The 12,470-nt window shown below is 35.3% G+C and overlaps 1 protein-coding gene across 1 annotated transcript; it reads left to right on the top strand.

The window, feature by feature from the left end:
* The first annotated feature begins 1,204 nt into the window (after window positions 1-1,204).
* On the top strand, window positions 1,205-2,167 carry LOC130025321 (olfactory receptor 2D3-like). The gene has a single exon (XM_056116280.1). It carries the CDS (start codon window positions 1,244-1,246, stop codon window positions 2,165-2,167), a length of 924 nt encoding a protein of 307 aa, XP_055972255.1. The 5' UTR covers window positions 1,205-1,243.
* The last annotated feature ends 10,303 nt before the right edge of the window (window positions 2,168-12,470 follow it).

The following is a 12,470-nucleotide window of genomic DNA, read 5'->3' as shown; positions in this document are numbered from 1 at the left end:
AATCTTTTAGGACTCAGTGGTTTTCACACATTTTCTTTGTTGATATATTGGCCTCATACCGATTTTTTTCTTTGTCCTTCCTTCTGCCTGCCTTCCTGCCTGCCTACTTTCCTGCCTTTCTCTTTCTCTCATTTTCTTTCTCTCATTTTCCTTTTGTCTCTCATTCTCCTTCCTTCCTTTTCCTTCTCTCTCCTTCCTTCCTTCCTTCCTTCCTTCCTTCCTTCCTTCCTTCCTTCCTTCCTTCCTTCCTTCCTTCCTTTTTTTCTCTTTCTCTCTTCCTGGACCACATCTAGGGGTGCTAAGGTCTTACTCCTGCTTCTAAGAGATCATTCCTGGTGCTCTTGGAAAATATGAAGTAGCAACATTGAATGTGGGTGGGCTGTATGCAAGGCAAACACTTTACCAGCTATACTATCTCTCCAGCCCCTGTCATGTGAACTATTTTTTATAAGTACCATGATTCTGGTGCATAGTTCTTTCGTCTTTTTTTAACCTTGCTTGGATTGTTACTTAAGAAGCCTCTTTATAAAATACTATAAAAAATAAATAACTAATGACTGCAAGTTATGTTTGATATCCTAAATCATATTTGAACCTCAAACAAAATTGTGACTAGCATCTGTATTTTTAGTTTGAAATGTAAAATAAAAAAGACTTTTTATTGATTTAACAAGTTTTCCTCATTCTCAGACTATTAACCCAAGTAAACACAAAGTGTATAATAGAAACAGAAAAGGAAATTGTTGCTAAAGTGATAATACAGGAGGTAAGGTGCTTGCCTTGCACATAGTTACCCACATTAGATCCCCAATATCCCATATAGTTTTCTGAGCACCCCCAGGGGTAATTCCTGAGCATAGAGCCAGGAGTAATCCCTGAGTATTAGCAAATGTGGTGTGAAAACAAACAAAAAATAGATACAAATACAGTTACTCTAATGTATCTTCATCATAACTTAGCAAAATATAAATATGCTAAGTTAATGATTAGTTGAGAAGTCACATTATGATATTCAGCCACTAAGTGAATCAAAATTGGGAGACTATGCTTAAAAACTATGTGTATTGGTAAAAACAAATGTATGTATGTATCCCAATTCAAATAAACAGCTAGTAAGAAGGAGTTAAAAGTTAATTTAAGACATACTTGTTAACATTGTGATTATTTATAAAAATTTGTGAAATCAAACATTCAAAACAATTTTTTTCTCTTTCTGATGACAGGTAAACAGGCATAAACCTCAATGGGAAAAGGAAACCATACTTCTGTGACTGAATTTATCTTGTTGGGACTTTCTCAGGATCCAAAGATCCAGATCTTACTGTTCTGTATTTTCCTAATCATCTACTTTCTCTCAGTATTTGGAAATCTGATCATAATAATCCTTATCCAGTTTGACTCTAGACTTCACACTCCCATGTACTTTTTCCTCAAAAACTTGTCCTTTGCAGATCTCTGTTTCTCCACAAGCATTGTGCCCCAGATGTTGGTCCACTTCCTTGTGAAAAAGAAATCTATTTCCTTCATTGGATGCTCACTACAGATAGTTGTCTTCCTCCTAGCTGGGTGTACAGAATGTGTTCTGCTGGCTGTGATGTCCTATGATCGCTATGTGGCTGTCTGCAAGCCTCTGCATTACTCCACCATCATGACTCAGAAGGTTTGTGTCCAGTTGACCATTGTGTCCTGGATCAGTGGGGCACTTGTTTGTTCAGTGGATAGTGCCTATACACTTTGTCTGCCCTATCAAGGACAAAATTTAATTAATCATTACTTTTGTGAACCACCTGCACTCCTGAAGCTGGCTTCAGCAGACACCTATGATGCTGAGATGGCTCTCTTTTCAATGGGTGTGGTCATCCTCTTAGCACCAGTCTCTCTCATCTTTGTCTCCTACTGTCACATTATCTCCACCGTGATTCGGATGCAGTCAGGGGAGGGAAGGCTCAAGGTGTTCTCTACTTGTGGCTCCCATCTCACTGTTGTGGTTCTCTACTACGGCTCTGGAATATTTGCCTACATGAGACCTAACTCCAAGACAATGAGTGAAAAAGACAAGGTCATCTCTGTGTTCTATTCAGTTATGACTTCCATGTTGAACCCCATCATTTACAGCCTGAGGAATAAGGATGTGAAGGGAGCTCTCAGAAAGCTCATTGGAAAATAATCCATTTCAGAGGTAGTAACTTCTGACATTTCTTTTTCAACTTCTGAAGTACTGTTAATAACAAAAGCTCTGCTCTCCTCCTCCTTTCCTTTCCTTTTTTTTTTTTAGGCCTCAGCTGATTTTATTCTTCACAAATATTCATTACATATGCTACTCTGCAAATACAGTATCCAAATTGTTACAATGGGTAAAAACTTAATGCTTTCCTTAAAAGAAATTGACACCCACTAACAAGGTAACACAAATGAAGAGAAAACTGGTTTAAATCTAAATAAATGAGGAATAATTTTTTTTTAAAAAAACTGTGTGAATCAACAACTAGTAAAATAACTTATTTGAAGAATAATTTGAAGAATAGAAATATTTGAAGAGATTCTACTTAAATGAAGTTAATTTATTAATAGGATTTTTTTGTAAGAAGCAATCAATAGGACAAAATAAATACCTAAAGAAGACTATTTCAAGATTAAAGGTCAAGAGGATTAGCTAAGATTAAAAAGGAATGTGAAAAAGCTGGAAACAAATTATGCGTGGTTTAATTGTTTAAACAAGATTAAACTTTTTTTTTATCATATTCTGCATAGGATTTGATACAGATCAACTAATTTTTCATTCAGGTAAAATTGAGAGTGACCTGATCTGAACTTCTTTTTTAGAAACCTATTCTGAAAGACAACAATTTAATAGAAAATCAATCTTGGTAATTTCATGATCACTAATCATAACTACCCAAGGACTTATGTTGTACATAATTTGTTAGAGCTGCCATATCTGTGATGTATAGTATATAAAGAGAATTTTATTTTTTTTATCATTTTAGTGTTTTTTAAATTGAATCACTGTGAAATATAATTATAAAGTTGTCCATAATTGAGTTTCAGTCATACAATGTTCCAACACCCATTGCTCCATGCTTAATAAGCCCCAGGTACCAAAATTTCTGAAAGGTTTACAGTGATTATATTTTAGCTACAATGATATCTTTATTTTCCTCAAAAGGTAAAGTTCTTTCATCCAATACTCAAACACTAATACTGAACTCTTTATCTCAAATGCCGTGTCTTGACTTATTTGACCCATACTTAATATGCTGAGTGCATTCTTACAAAAAAAGCCATCAGTCAGAAGGCTTCTCCAAATACTTTCTAAGATAGGATCCCTGCCACTTACTATTTGTCTTCATTATAGCTTTTATTGCATTCATATCACTTATATCTCTAATATTATCTTGTATATTCATTTTGAAACTTCTTGGTTAAAGCCAATGTTTAAATTCCAATGTTGAAGCTATAATTAAGATTGATTAATGATACTAATAAAGAATTATACAAAACCTATCAAGAGACTCTTGCCATAATGGCATGCCAAAATGTGAAAATATTTAAAATATAAGAAATATTTCAAATTCCAAAATATAGTTGAGGATAAGAATTGAAAGTAGACCATTGTCAAAGAGGAAAAGATACGGAATAGGTGCTTTGACATAGTAATTTTATTATTTAGTTTTAGGCTGGACTGGAGTGATAGCACAGCGGGTAGGGCGTTTGCCTTGCACACAGCAGACTGAGTCAACCTGAGTTTGATTCCTCCGCCCCTCTCGGAGAGCCAGGCAAGCTACCGAGAGTATCTCGCCCTCACGGCAAAGCCTGGCAAGCTACCCGTGATGTATTAGATATGCCAAACACAGTAACAACAAAGTCTCATGATAGAGACATTACTGGGCCCGCCCGAGCAAATCGATGAACAACGGGAGGACTGTGATCCGTGAAGTTTTAGGCTATGATCTAGTACCTTCTTATTTTTCATTTGTTTATTTGTTTATTTATTGGTTTTGGTGCCATACTGATGGTACTCAGGGTTTACTACTGACTCTGTGTTCAAAGATCACTCCTAGTGGGCTTGGGTGACTATATGGGGTGCCAGGGATTAAATATTGGTCAGTTGCATGCAAGGCAAATGCTCTACCTATTTTACTGTTGCTTTGGCTCCCTAATATATTCATTTTCTATTTGGAATAAAAATCTTTTCTTATAAAATAAATGGTTAATTTAATCGGATGATCTTTAAATTCAATACAATGTGATAAAGTCTAATACATTGTTCTAATACAATGTGATAAAGCCCTAAGTATTTCTTTAGTAATTTAGAAAAAAAGAATGAATACTAAAGTTATTTAGTTATGTTGAAGTTATATTAGGATATTGTAGAGTCTTCTGAAAAGCTGAACAGTTAAAAAGGAGGAAGAGATGTATATAATTTTTGTTTTATCTTATTAGCAGTGAGTGAAACTTCAATGGCCATGTTTTGTGATCTTTCAAACAAGAGAGCTATGTTCTGTTCTAAGAGGAGTTTGCATTCTTTTTCTTTTTCAATGTTTATTTTTTATTTTTTAAAACATTTATTGAATCACATTGATATACACAGTTACAAAGTTGTTCATAATTGGGTTTCAGTCACATAACGTTCCAACACCCATCCCTTCATATCAAAATCTGGAAACAACTCAAGTTCCCAAGAATAGATGACTGGATAAATAAACTATGCAACAACTACATAATGGAATACTATGCAGTCATTAGGAAAAATGAAGGCATGAAATTTAGTTAAAAATGGATGGACAGTAAATGGAGAGTATGATGCTGAGTGAAATGAGTCAGAAGGAGAGAGACAGACACAGAATGATTACATTCATTTGTGGGAGGAGTTTGCATTCTTTTGTTTTCTTATGTTCTCTCTGCAGTTCATCCTGAAGGGAAATGCCCTCTCAGAAGAGTAAACCTGCCCTCAAAATTAGACTTAGAACAAAAATTAGTTAATCTCCCTAAGCATTGTTCTAGCATTCTTTACCCACTAACTGAACTAGGAAACCCTATTTGTCATAAAGTTTTTCCTTCATCTTCCTAATTAAACTGACAGTCATAGACCAAAATGCAGTATTCTGTCTATATTTAGGAGTATCTGATGTAATGTATGCAATACTGTAGCATTGTAGCACTGTCCCCCCATTGTCTATGGATTTGCTTAAGCAGGCATCAGTAACATCTTCATTGTGAGACTTTTTATTACTGTTTTTGTCATATTGAATATGTCACGGGTAACTTACCAGGCTTTGCTGTAAATTAATCTCCCTAAGATGAACTTAGGCAGGAGGGATAACTCTTGGTAGCTTTCTGAGCTCTCCTAGAGAGAGTATGAAATACTATGTACTTGAACTTGCCTTATTTACCCCTAAAGTGAATGAATTATCTAACATTTACATTACTCTCAAGGCCTCCATGCAATGAATTTAACTGTATGATACCATGGTCCTTCCTAGAGCTCTTCTTTCCTCTTCTCCAAGCTTTCTTGTGTGTGTGTATGTGTGTGTGTGTGTGTGTGTGTGTGTGTGTGTGTGTGTTTATGTATCTTGTATCGGTGTGAAAGAGTATGTAAGTATGTACAACTTTTTCTCTCTGTGTTATGCGTTAAGGGTGTGTGTTTGTGTGTGTACCTTGTCTCTGACAGGAAAAATTATATAAACCTTTCTCTGTCTGAGACAAACAAACTTTACTATACAGATTTTTTTGTAGATAGCATAAAATTTTATTTCATCACATTTCTTGATTAATTATTACTTATTACAGGTCAAATTTTCTGTCACTTAATTGTTTTTTGTACTCTTCTTATCCTTTTAACTGCCTATAGTATCTCATTACACCAACAAATGTGAGTGCTTTTAGATATTTCATTTGTGAGTGGATGGAGAGATAAGGGATTTAATTCCGAACTAAGAAGACATATTTAATGTTTGTTTTTCTGATTATGATTTGAATAATGTGAGAAGTATTTTATAATTAAAAAAGAACTTTATGTTAGAAAAATATGGAATAATAATATTTTTATATTACATAAGACTGTGATGAGTTTTCAGACTGATAACCATATATTATTTATGTAGACATATAAAAAAACTATAATATGATTTTAAAATATATGTACTTTTTGAGAAGTATTTAAAGACAAATAAAGAAATGGGATGTACCTAATCAATACAGCACTTTACTTGCATGTGTGAGGTCCTGCGGTTTTATTGCATGGCACTATAAAAATTAAATATAATAATTCTCCTCCAGAAATAAATACAGGAAGCATTTTAATATTTTTTATTTTCATAATTTATAATTTACTCATTTTTGTTTTATTGTTCCTCTCTCTCACACACAAATATACACATAAAATGATTGTAGAGAACTAAGGACTAAGTTCGCATTATGTACTTGAAGAACTAGAAAATGGTTCATTTTGTTGATTGGTACTTCTTTTTTATTTATGCATTTTTAAAACAGTAACAACAAGTCTCACAATTTGTTGTGAGATGTTACTGGTGCCCATTTGAGCAAATCGATGAACAACGGGAAGACAGTGCTACAGTGCTACTAACCTCCCCAAATGAAATTAATGTAGGTAAAATCATTTTATTTCTTCTTAGTATTGTGAATCTATAGAAAGTTGACATCTCAAGAATTTAGGAGAACAATGATACAAAATTTAGGCCAAATATAGAAATCTTTGAGCTTGATAACCAGAGATAATGCTATAAAAAAGCCATTATAAGTTCTGAGTACTGAAAATAGCTTTTGTACACAAACTCCAAAAATATTCTGGGCAGGTAAAATTAATCACTGAATTGGGATGCAATGGGAGTAGAAGTAAAAGAAATAGAGGCAGATAGAGAGGGATTGATGGACAGGAGAAGAAAAGGGAAGGAATAGGATGATGAGAGAACAAGAGGTAAATGCAATCAAAGTATTATAATGTTATCAGGGTTGGTTTCTCTTGAGTCTGCTCCTTGACTTTTAGATGTCAGTCTTCTCACTATGCCCTCACATGTTTTTCTCTCTGTGCATATACTTTCCTGGTATCTACTTATGTGTTAAAATTTCCTCTGCTTCTTAGACACAAATCAGATTGGGTTAGGCCACATTACTGGACTCATTTTAACTTAATCACCAGTTCAAAGAACCTATCTCCTCGATGAGTATTCATGTTCTGGGATCATGGGGGTTAGGGCTTCAAAACAAAAAATTGGGATAGCAGAGTTAAACCATTAACACTGGATATTCTATCAAAAAATATTTTGACGTGCAAAACTTCTATCAGCATCATATCTGATTCCCCTTTGTTAATAGTATATTCGTCTGCTGGGTGCATCATCTCAACCAAACATTCTATTAGGCTATGTCCCTCTCATAGTTGTTCTGGATAATTTTCTTCCACAGGATGCACATGTGGCTGAATAGTCATTCAGATAACCTATCTTCAACTAAGTATCAACAATGCAAGATAATGACTTTACCAGATAAGAGAAACCTGTTTCTTAAAATACTTTTTTTTAATTGAATCACCATGAGATAGAGATAGATAATTGATTTTCACGCATACAATGTTCCAACATCAATCCCTCCACCAGTGTAATCTCTCAATACCAGTGTCCTAAGTTTCCCTCCCACCTTTTCAAAACCATCCCCCAACCCCCACCTAGCCTGTCTCTATGGCAGGCATCTCTCTTCTCTCACTCTCTTTCTGTTTCTCATTTTACAAAATGAGATTTGTAAAACAGTTGCTGAAAGGTTATCATGTATATTCTTTCACCTGCTTTCAAGACTTAGTACTTGTCCAGGGTGATCAATCATTTCCAACTAGTTTTGTCATAATGGATATTCCTCTATCTTAACTACCATCCATCTCACACACATTGACCAACCATTGACCAGTGCCCCTGGCCTATTTTCCCTGGCATTGGGTATTAGTATCATACTGTTTTTTTAAATATCTCACAAATGAATGCAGTTATTCTGTATCCGTCCCTCTCCTTCTGACTCATTTCACTCAGCAAGATACTCTCCAAGTGTATCCATCTATAGGTAAATTTCATGACCTCATTTTTTCTAACAGCTGTGTAGTAGTTCATTGTGCAGATGTACTGAAGGACCTTAGAAATCACCAAAGCAAAAACGTAAACTAGTATAGAAAAATATGATTATTTTCCCCAAATATAGTCAAGTTCTTTCATTATGGGAAGAACTGCTTCTGAATGGCTAACCTGAAAACTATTCATGCTTTCTGGCAGTAGAGAAAGTTAAGGAAAACAATTTAAGCAATTTGTTAAAACATTTCCCTTAAGTACAGACATCAAGGCACTTACCCTGCACAATGCAGACTCTAGCTGATTACTGGCACCATATTTGGTATCCAGACCACATCCATGATAGACACCTGAACACAAAGCCAAAAGTAAGCTCTAAGCACTGCCAGCTGTGACCCAAAACTAAATTCCTTTTTTATTTTATTCCACTTCTGTAACAGTTAATTTATTATTTTTAAAACATAGTATACAGGGAGAACTTTCCCTTTTGTGTCTGATATGTGTTGTTCAGGTTCCATTGCCTAGAATGCCCTCTCCAAATACCTGTAGGTTTCTAAAAATACATCAACCTTTTCTTGGTTTTAAGTAAAAGTGGAATGTTATAATAAGACACGATAGTAGTGGCAGTAAGACAAATGAAAATTGTTAGGGAGACAAAAATACGCTAGTGAAATAATGTCAGTATTTTATCATCATCATTATCAACATCATCATCATCATCATCGTTTGATTTTGGGGTAACATCTAACTGTACTCAGGGCCTACTCCTAATTCTGTGGTCATGAATCATTCCTCTCAGTGCTCAGTGATCATATGTATGATGGGGATTTAATTGGGTTCAAGCATGCTCAAGGGAAGCACCTTAACCTCAGTACTATCTCTCTTAATACTAAGCTTGGTATTTTAATGAAATAACAAATAAAAAGAGGAAAAAATCAAAAGATGCTTTATGATATTTATTTTATTGTTCTCCTACAATAATTTTTAAACTATTCATGTTATAATTTTTAAGGGACAAAGAGAGATTGTGCCTGCCACAGAAGCAGGAGGTGGAAAGAGGTGGAGGTGGGGGGAGGGATAATGGGAAAATTAGTGGTGGAGAACGGGCACTGGTGGAGGGATTGGTACTTGAACATTCTTTGGCTAAAATGTAATCATGAAAGTCTGTAAGTCTGCAAATGTATATCACGATGATTCATTAAAATAAAAAACAATTTTAAAAACAATTTTAAAATTAAAAATATTTTGAGAGAATGAAAAAGGAATGTTATTTCTTTATCATTTTCTAAAAATTGAAAAAGAATAAATATTTTATTCCATCAATAGTCCTTGCTTTGACTGGAAACATCAGTGATTAGAAACTCATGAATGTGGAGAGATGGGCAAAACATTGAATGAGAAAGGAGAATGACCTGAACTGAAGCAGTTATGGACAGAACTGAATGTTGATTCATCACCCCAGTGCTCTTCACAATGGAGCCTACTGGACACAGAGAACAGAGAGAAACATTTATTCACTTTCACACATGTGCTCAATCATTGTAGATAAAGAAAGAAGAAATTAATTAATTATAAATTTAGTAAGGCACTATATATTAATGAATTGATGCCAATTAAAGGTCAGTAAATATATAAACTAGAGCACTAAAATATTCAATTCCTTTTAGCTGATAAACTAAAATATTCAATTCCTTTTAGCTGTTCCTTTCACGGCCGCGCGACATCCTATTATGACATCTTATTATCTCATTCCTACTTTGGACAAACTGGCAGGCTACCGAATGTAGCCTGCCCACACGGCAGAGTCTGGCAAACTCCCTGTGTCGTACCCAATATGCCAAATACCAGTAACAATGATGGGTCTCATTCTCCGAAAGAGCCTTGAATATAATCTCAGGGCTAGGATGAAGGAGACGTTACTGGGGCCTGCTCGAGGCAATCGACGATTAACAGGATGATTTGTGATTTTTTGTTTAGCTGATAATAGCCCAAGTTAGAGGCACAGAGAAGAGATAGGAAACAAGGGAATTTACAGAACCCATAAGACATTCTTTATAATTTTATCAGCAGCTAGCCAAGGAATGCTTGATTCTTAGGTCAATTGCTAATTCTGTCTTTTTAGTCAAGTTCTGGGGGAAAGCCATAGTAAATCAATACAAGCAAACAGATTCTCAGACCTCAGAGCTCATTTGGTAGTTCATAGGATTTAGAGACCAGAAGATTAGCCCAGGGGATTCATTAAAATCTTGTTTCCTAACGCAGCACTTTTAGGAAAGCTCACATCAGCTGACAAGGTAAGACCATGATGCCTCCCCCAGGACAGGGCCCCAGCTCACTGCTGCCCCAGGGACAGCAAGACCAGGTATAATAGTATCTTTGCTGGGCATCTTTCACTCAAATTCTTACTGTGCTTATATTTTATCACGGGCACCAGCACTAAAAGTCCTGAGTATTTGAACCCAGAATGATCAGAACTATGCCAACACCGTGAAAGTTTTGTCTTTGGGATAATGGACACGAGAAGTTAATGCAGTTGCAGTTTTGTATTTCCCCAGGATCCTGCTTTATTTCTTAGCTCACTGTGCCTATCTCTACCCCAGAAAGGACTTGTAATGGCAGTGGCTGGAGGAGTTTCTAACCCCTGACATCAGAAATAGTCAGACCACCTTAAATTTTCTCATAACAGAACTGCTGCTGTTTCTTCATCTTCTTGAATATTTTCATCCTTCAAATGAAGTACAGGGTGATAAAAATAGTTCTGGCAGATTTTTAAAGTTCAAAAGGAAAAGTAAAGTGTTATAACTTTTCTCCACATGAGGTAAGGATTCTATTTTTCTTTTTGTTGTTGTGAAAGTTTCGTTAATTTGGAAGTCTTGAGAAGTAAACAGGGGCTCAGTTCTCTGCTCTCAGATTCTTTAATTTTAGGCTTATTAGCTTATGTCTTCCCTTCCATACTCTAAAGGCACCCTTAAATGAGCAACTCACAATCAGTATCCAACCAACTAGATCTGTGATTTCTGTACTTCTTGATATTAGAGCTACATAGAAGTGCCAGTGTTTTTATTTTGATCCAAATTATCATAACTTTACTAATCTGATGTGTGTCCTTAACCAAGCAATAATCAAGTGAGAATAAATTAAACTCAATTGAACTTCCCCTTCCCTACACTAAAAGACACAGTAAAGTCCAAGGTCACAAAAAAGTCCAATTGAAGTCAGTGGCATTTTAAAATTATGCCGAGCAATGGTCTAGGGACATAACATGAATATATAGTTCCAAAATGTTATTTTCATCATATTCATTGACTCTATCTAATCATTTTCTATCAAGTTCAAAGTCCCATATATTAGCTGTCCCTAATGACTTCTCTTGGTCTGAAGGTTCCCACCACCAGTTATTTTCCAGAAAGAGGACTCTTATTCCATAGGCCTAGTATGTGTTCTCTGTGTTTCTTATATTTTCTCTAAGTAAAACGGAACAAAGGTAAGAGTGTGGGGTTGATTAGGAGAGAAAAGTTTGACAGACAGGATCTGGAGTGACTGATCACTAAAAATCACGCTCTACATAATACTGCTTGTTCATTCTGAAAATCCTCTTGGTTAGGGCTGGAGCCATAGCACAGCAGTAGGGCGTTTGACTTATACACAGGTGGCCCGGCCGACTCAGGTTCGATTCCTCTACCTCTCTTGAGGAGCCCAGAAAGCTACCAAGAGTATCTAGCCCGCACAGCAAAGCCTGGTAAGCTACCCATGACATATTTGATATGCCAAATGCAGTAACAACAAGTCTCACAGTGGAGACATTACTGGGCCTGTTTGAGCAAATCAATGAACAATGGGAGGACTGTGACAGTGACAGTGACTCTTGGTAAAGAAATCTGAACAAAAATACCCAGTTAATTATTTTCTTGTTCCTTTCGCCAATGCAGAAATAAAAAGCCTAAAATTGTCTTAATCTGAAACACTATTAAAATTGCTTTTGAGTTTGTTGTTATTGTCAATCAGTAAAATAAAAGGTGTCCCAGACAATACTTATTATTTTAAATATATAGTATAGGTTTTGTCATATAAAAAAATCTAAGATCCAATAAATGATGAAACACAGTTTTGCAAATTATTTTTTCAGGATGACTTAATATCCAGGCTTCATGTGGTGGAAAGGTGAGGAGGGTATCTATATACTTAGCTTTAGTTCTTAACCTTCACAATGTTATTCCCTTTCTTTGCTATTATATCCTGACCCTTTACTTCTTAGTAACTTTATGTTCTTGCTCAACCTATAGTTTCTTTAAGTGAAATGAAAGTGATTATATAAGGTTTACTTTCCCAAAACCTCACTGAATGGGCTCATAGTATATATCTTTCTTTATATATCAATCATAACCAGTGGATATATGT

The sequence above is a fragment of the Sorex fumeus genome, unplaced genomic scaffold (assembly GCF_029834395.1).
Source record: "Sorex fumeus unplaced genomic scaffold, SorFum_2.1 ptg000030l, whole genome shotgun sequence".
In the NCBI taxonomy this organism is placed as follows: domain Eukaryota; kingdom Metazoa; phylum Chordata; class Mammalia; order Eulipotyphla; family Soricidae; genus Sorex; species Sorex fumeus.
Note: the sequence above shows the minus strand (reverse complement) of the source record. Positions and strands in the feature narration are given on the sequence as shown.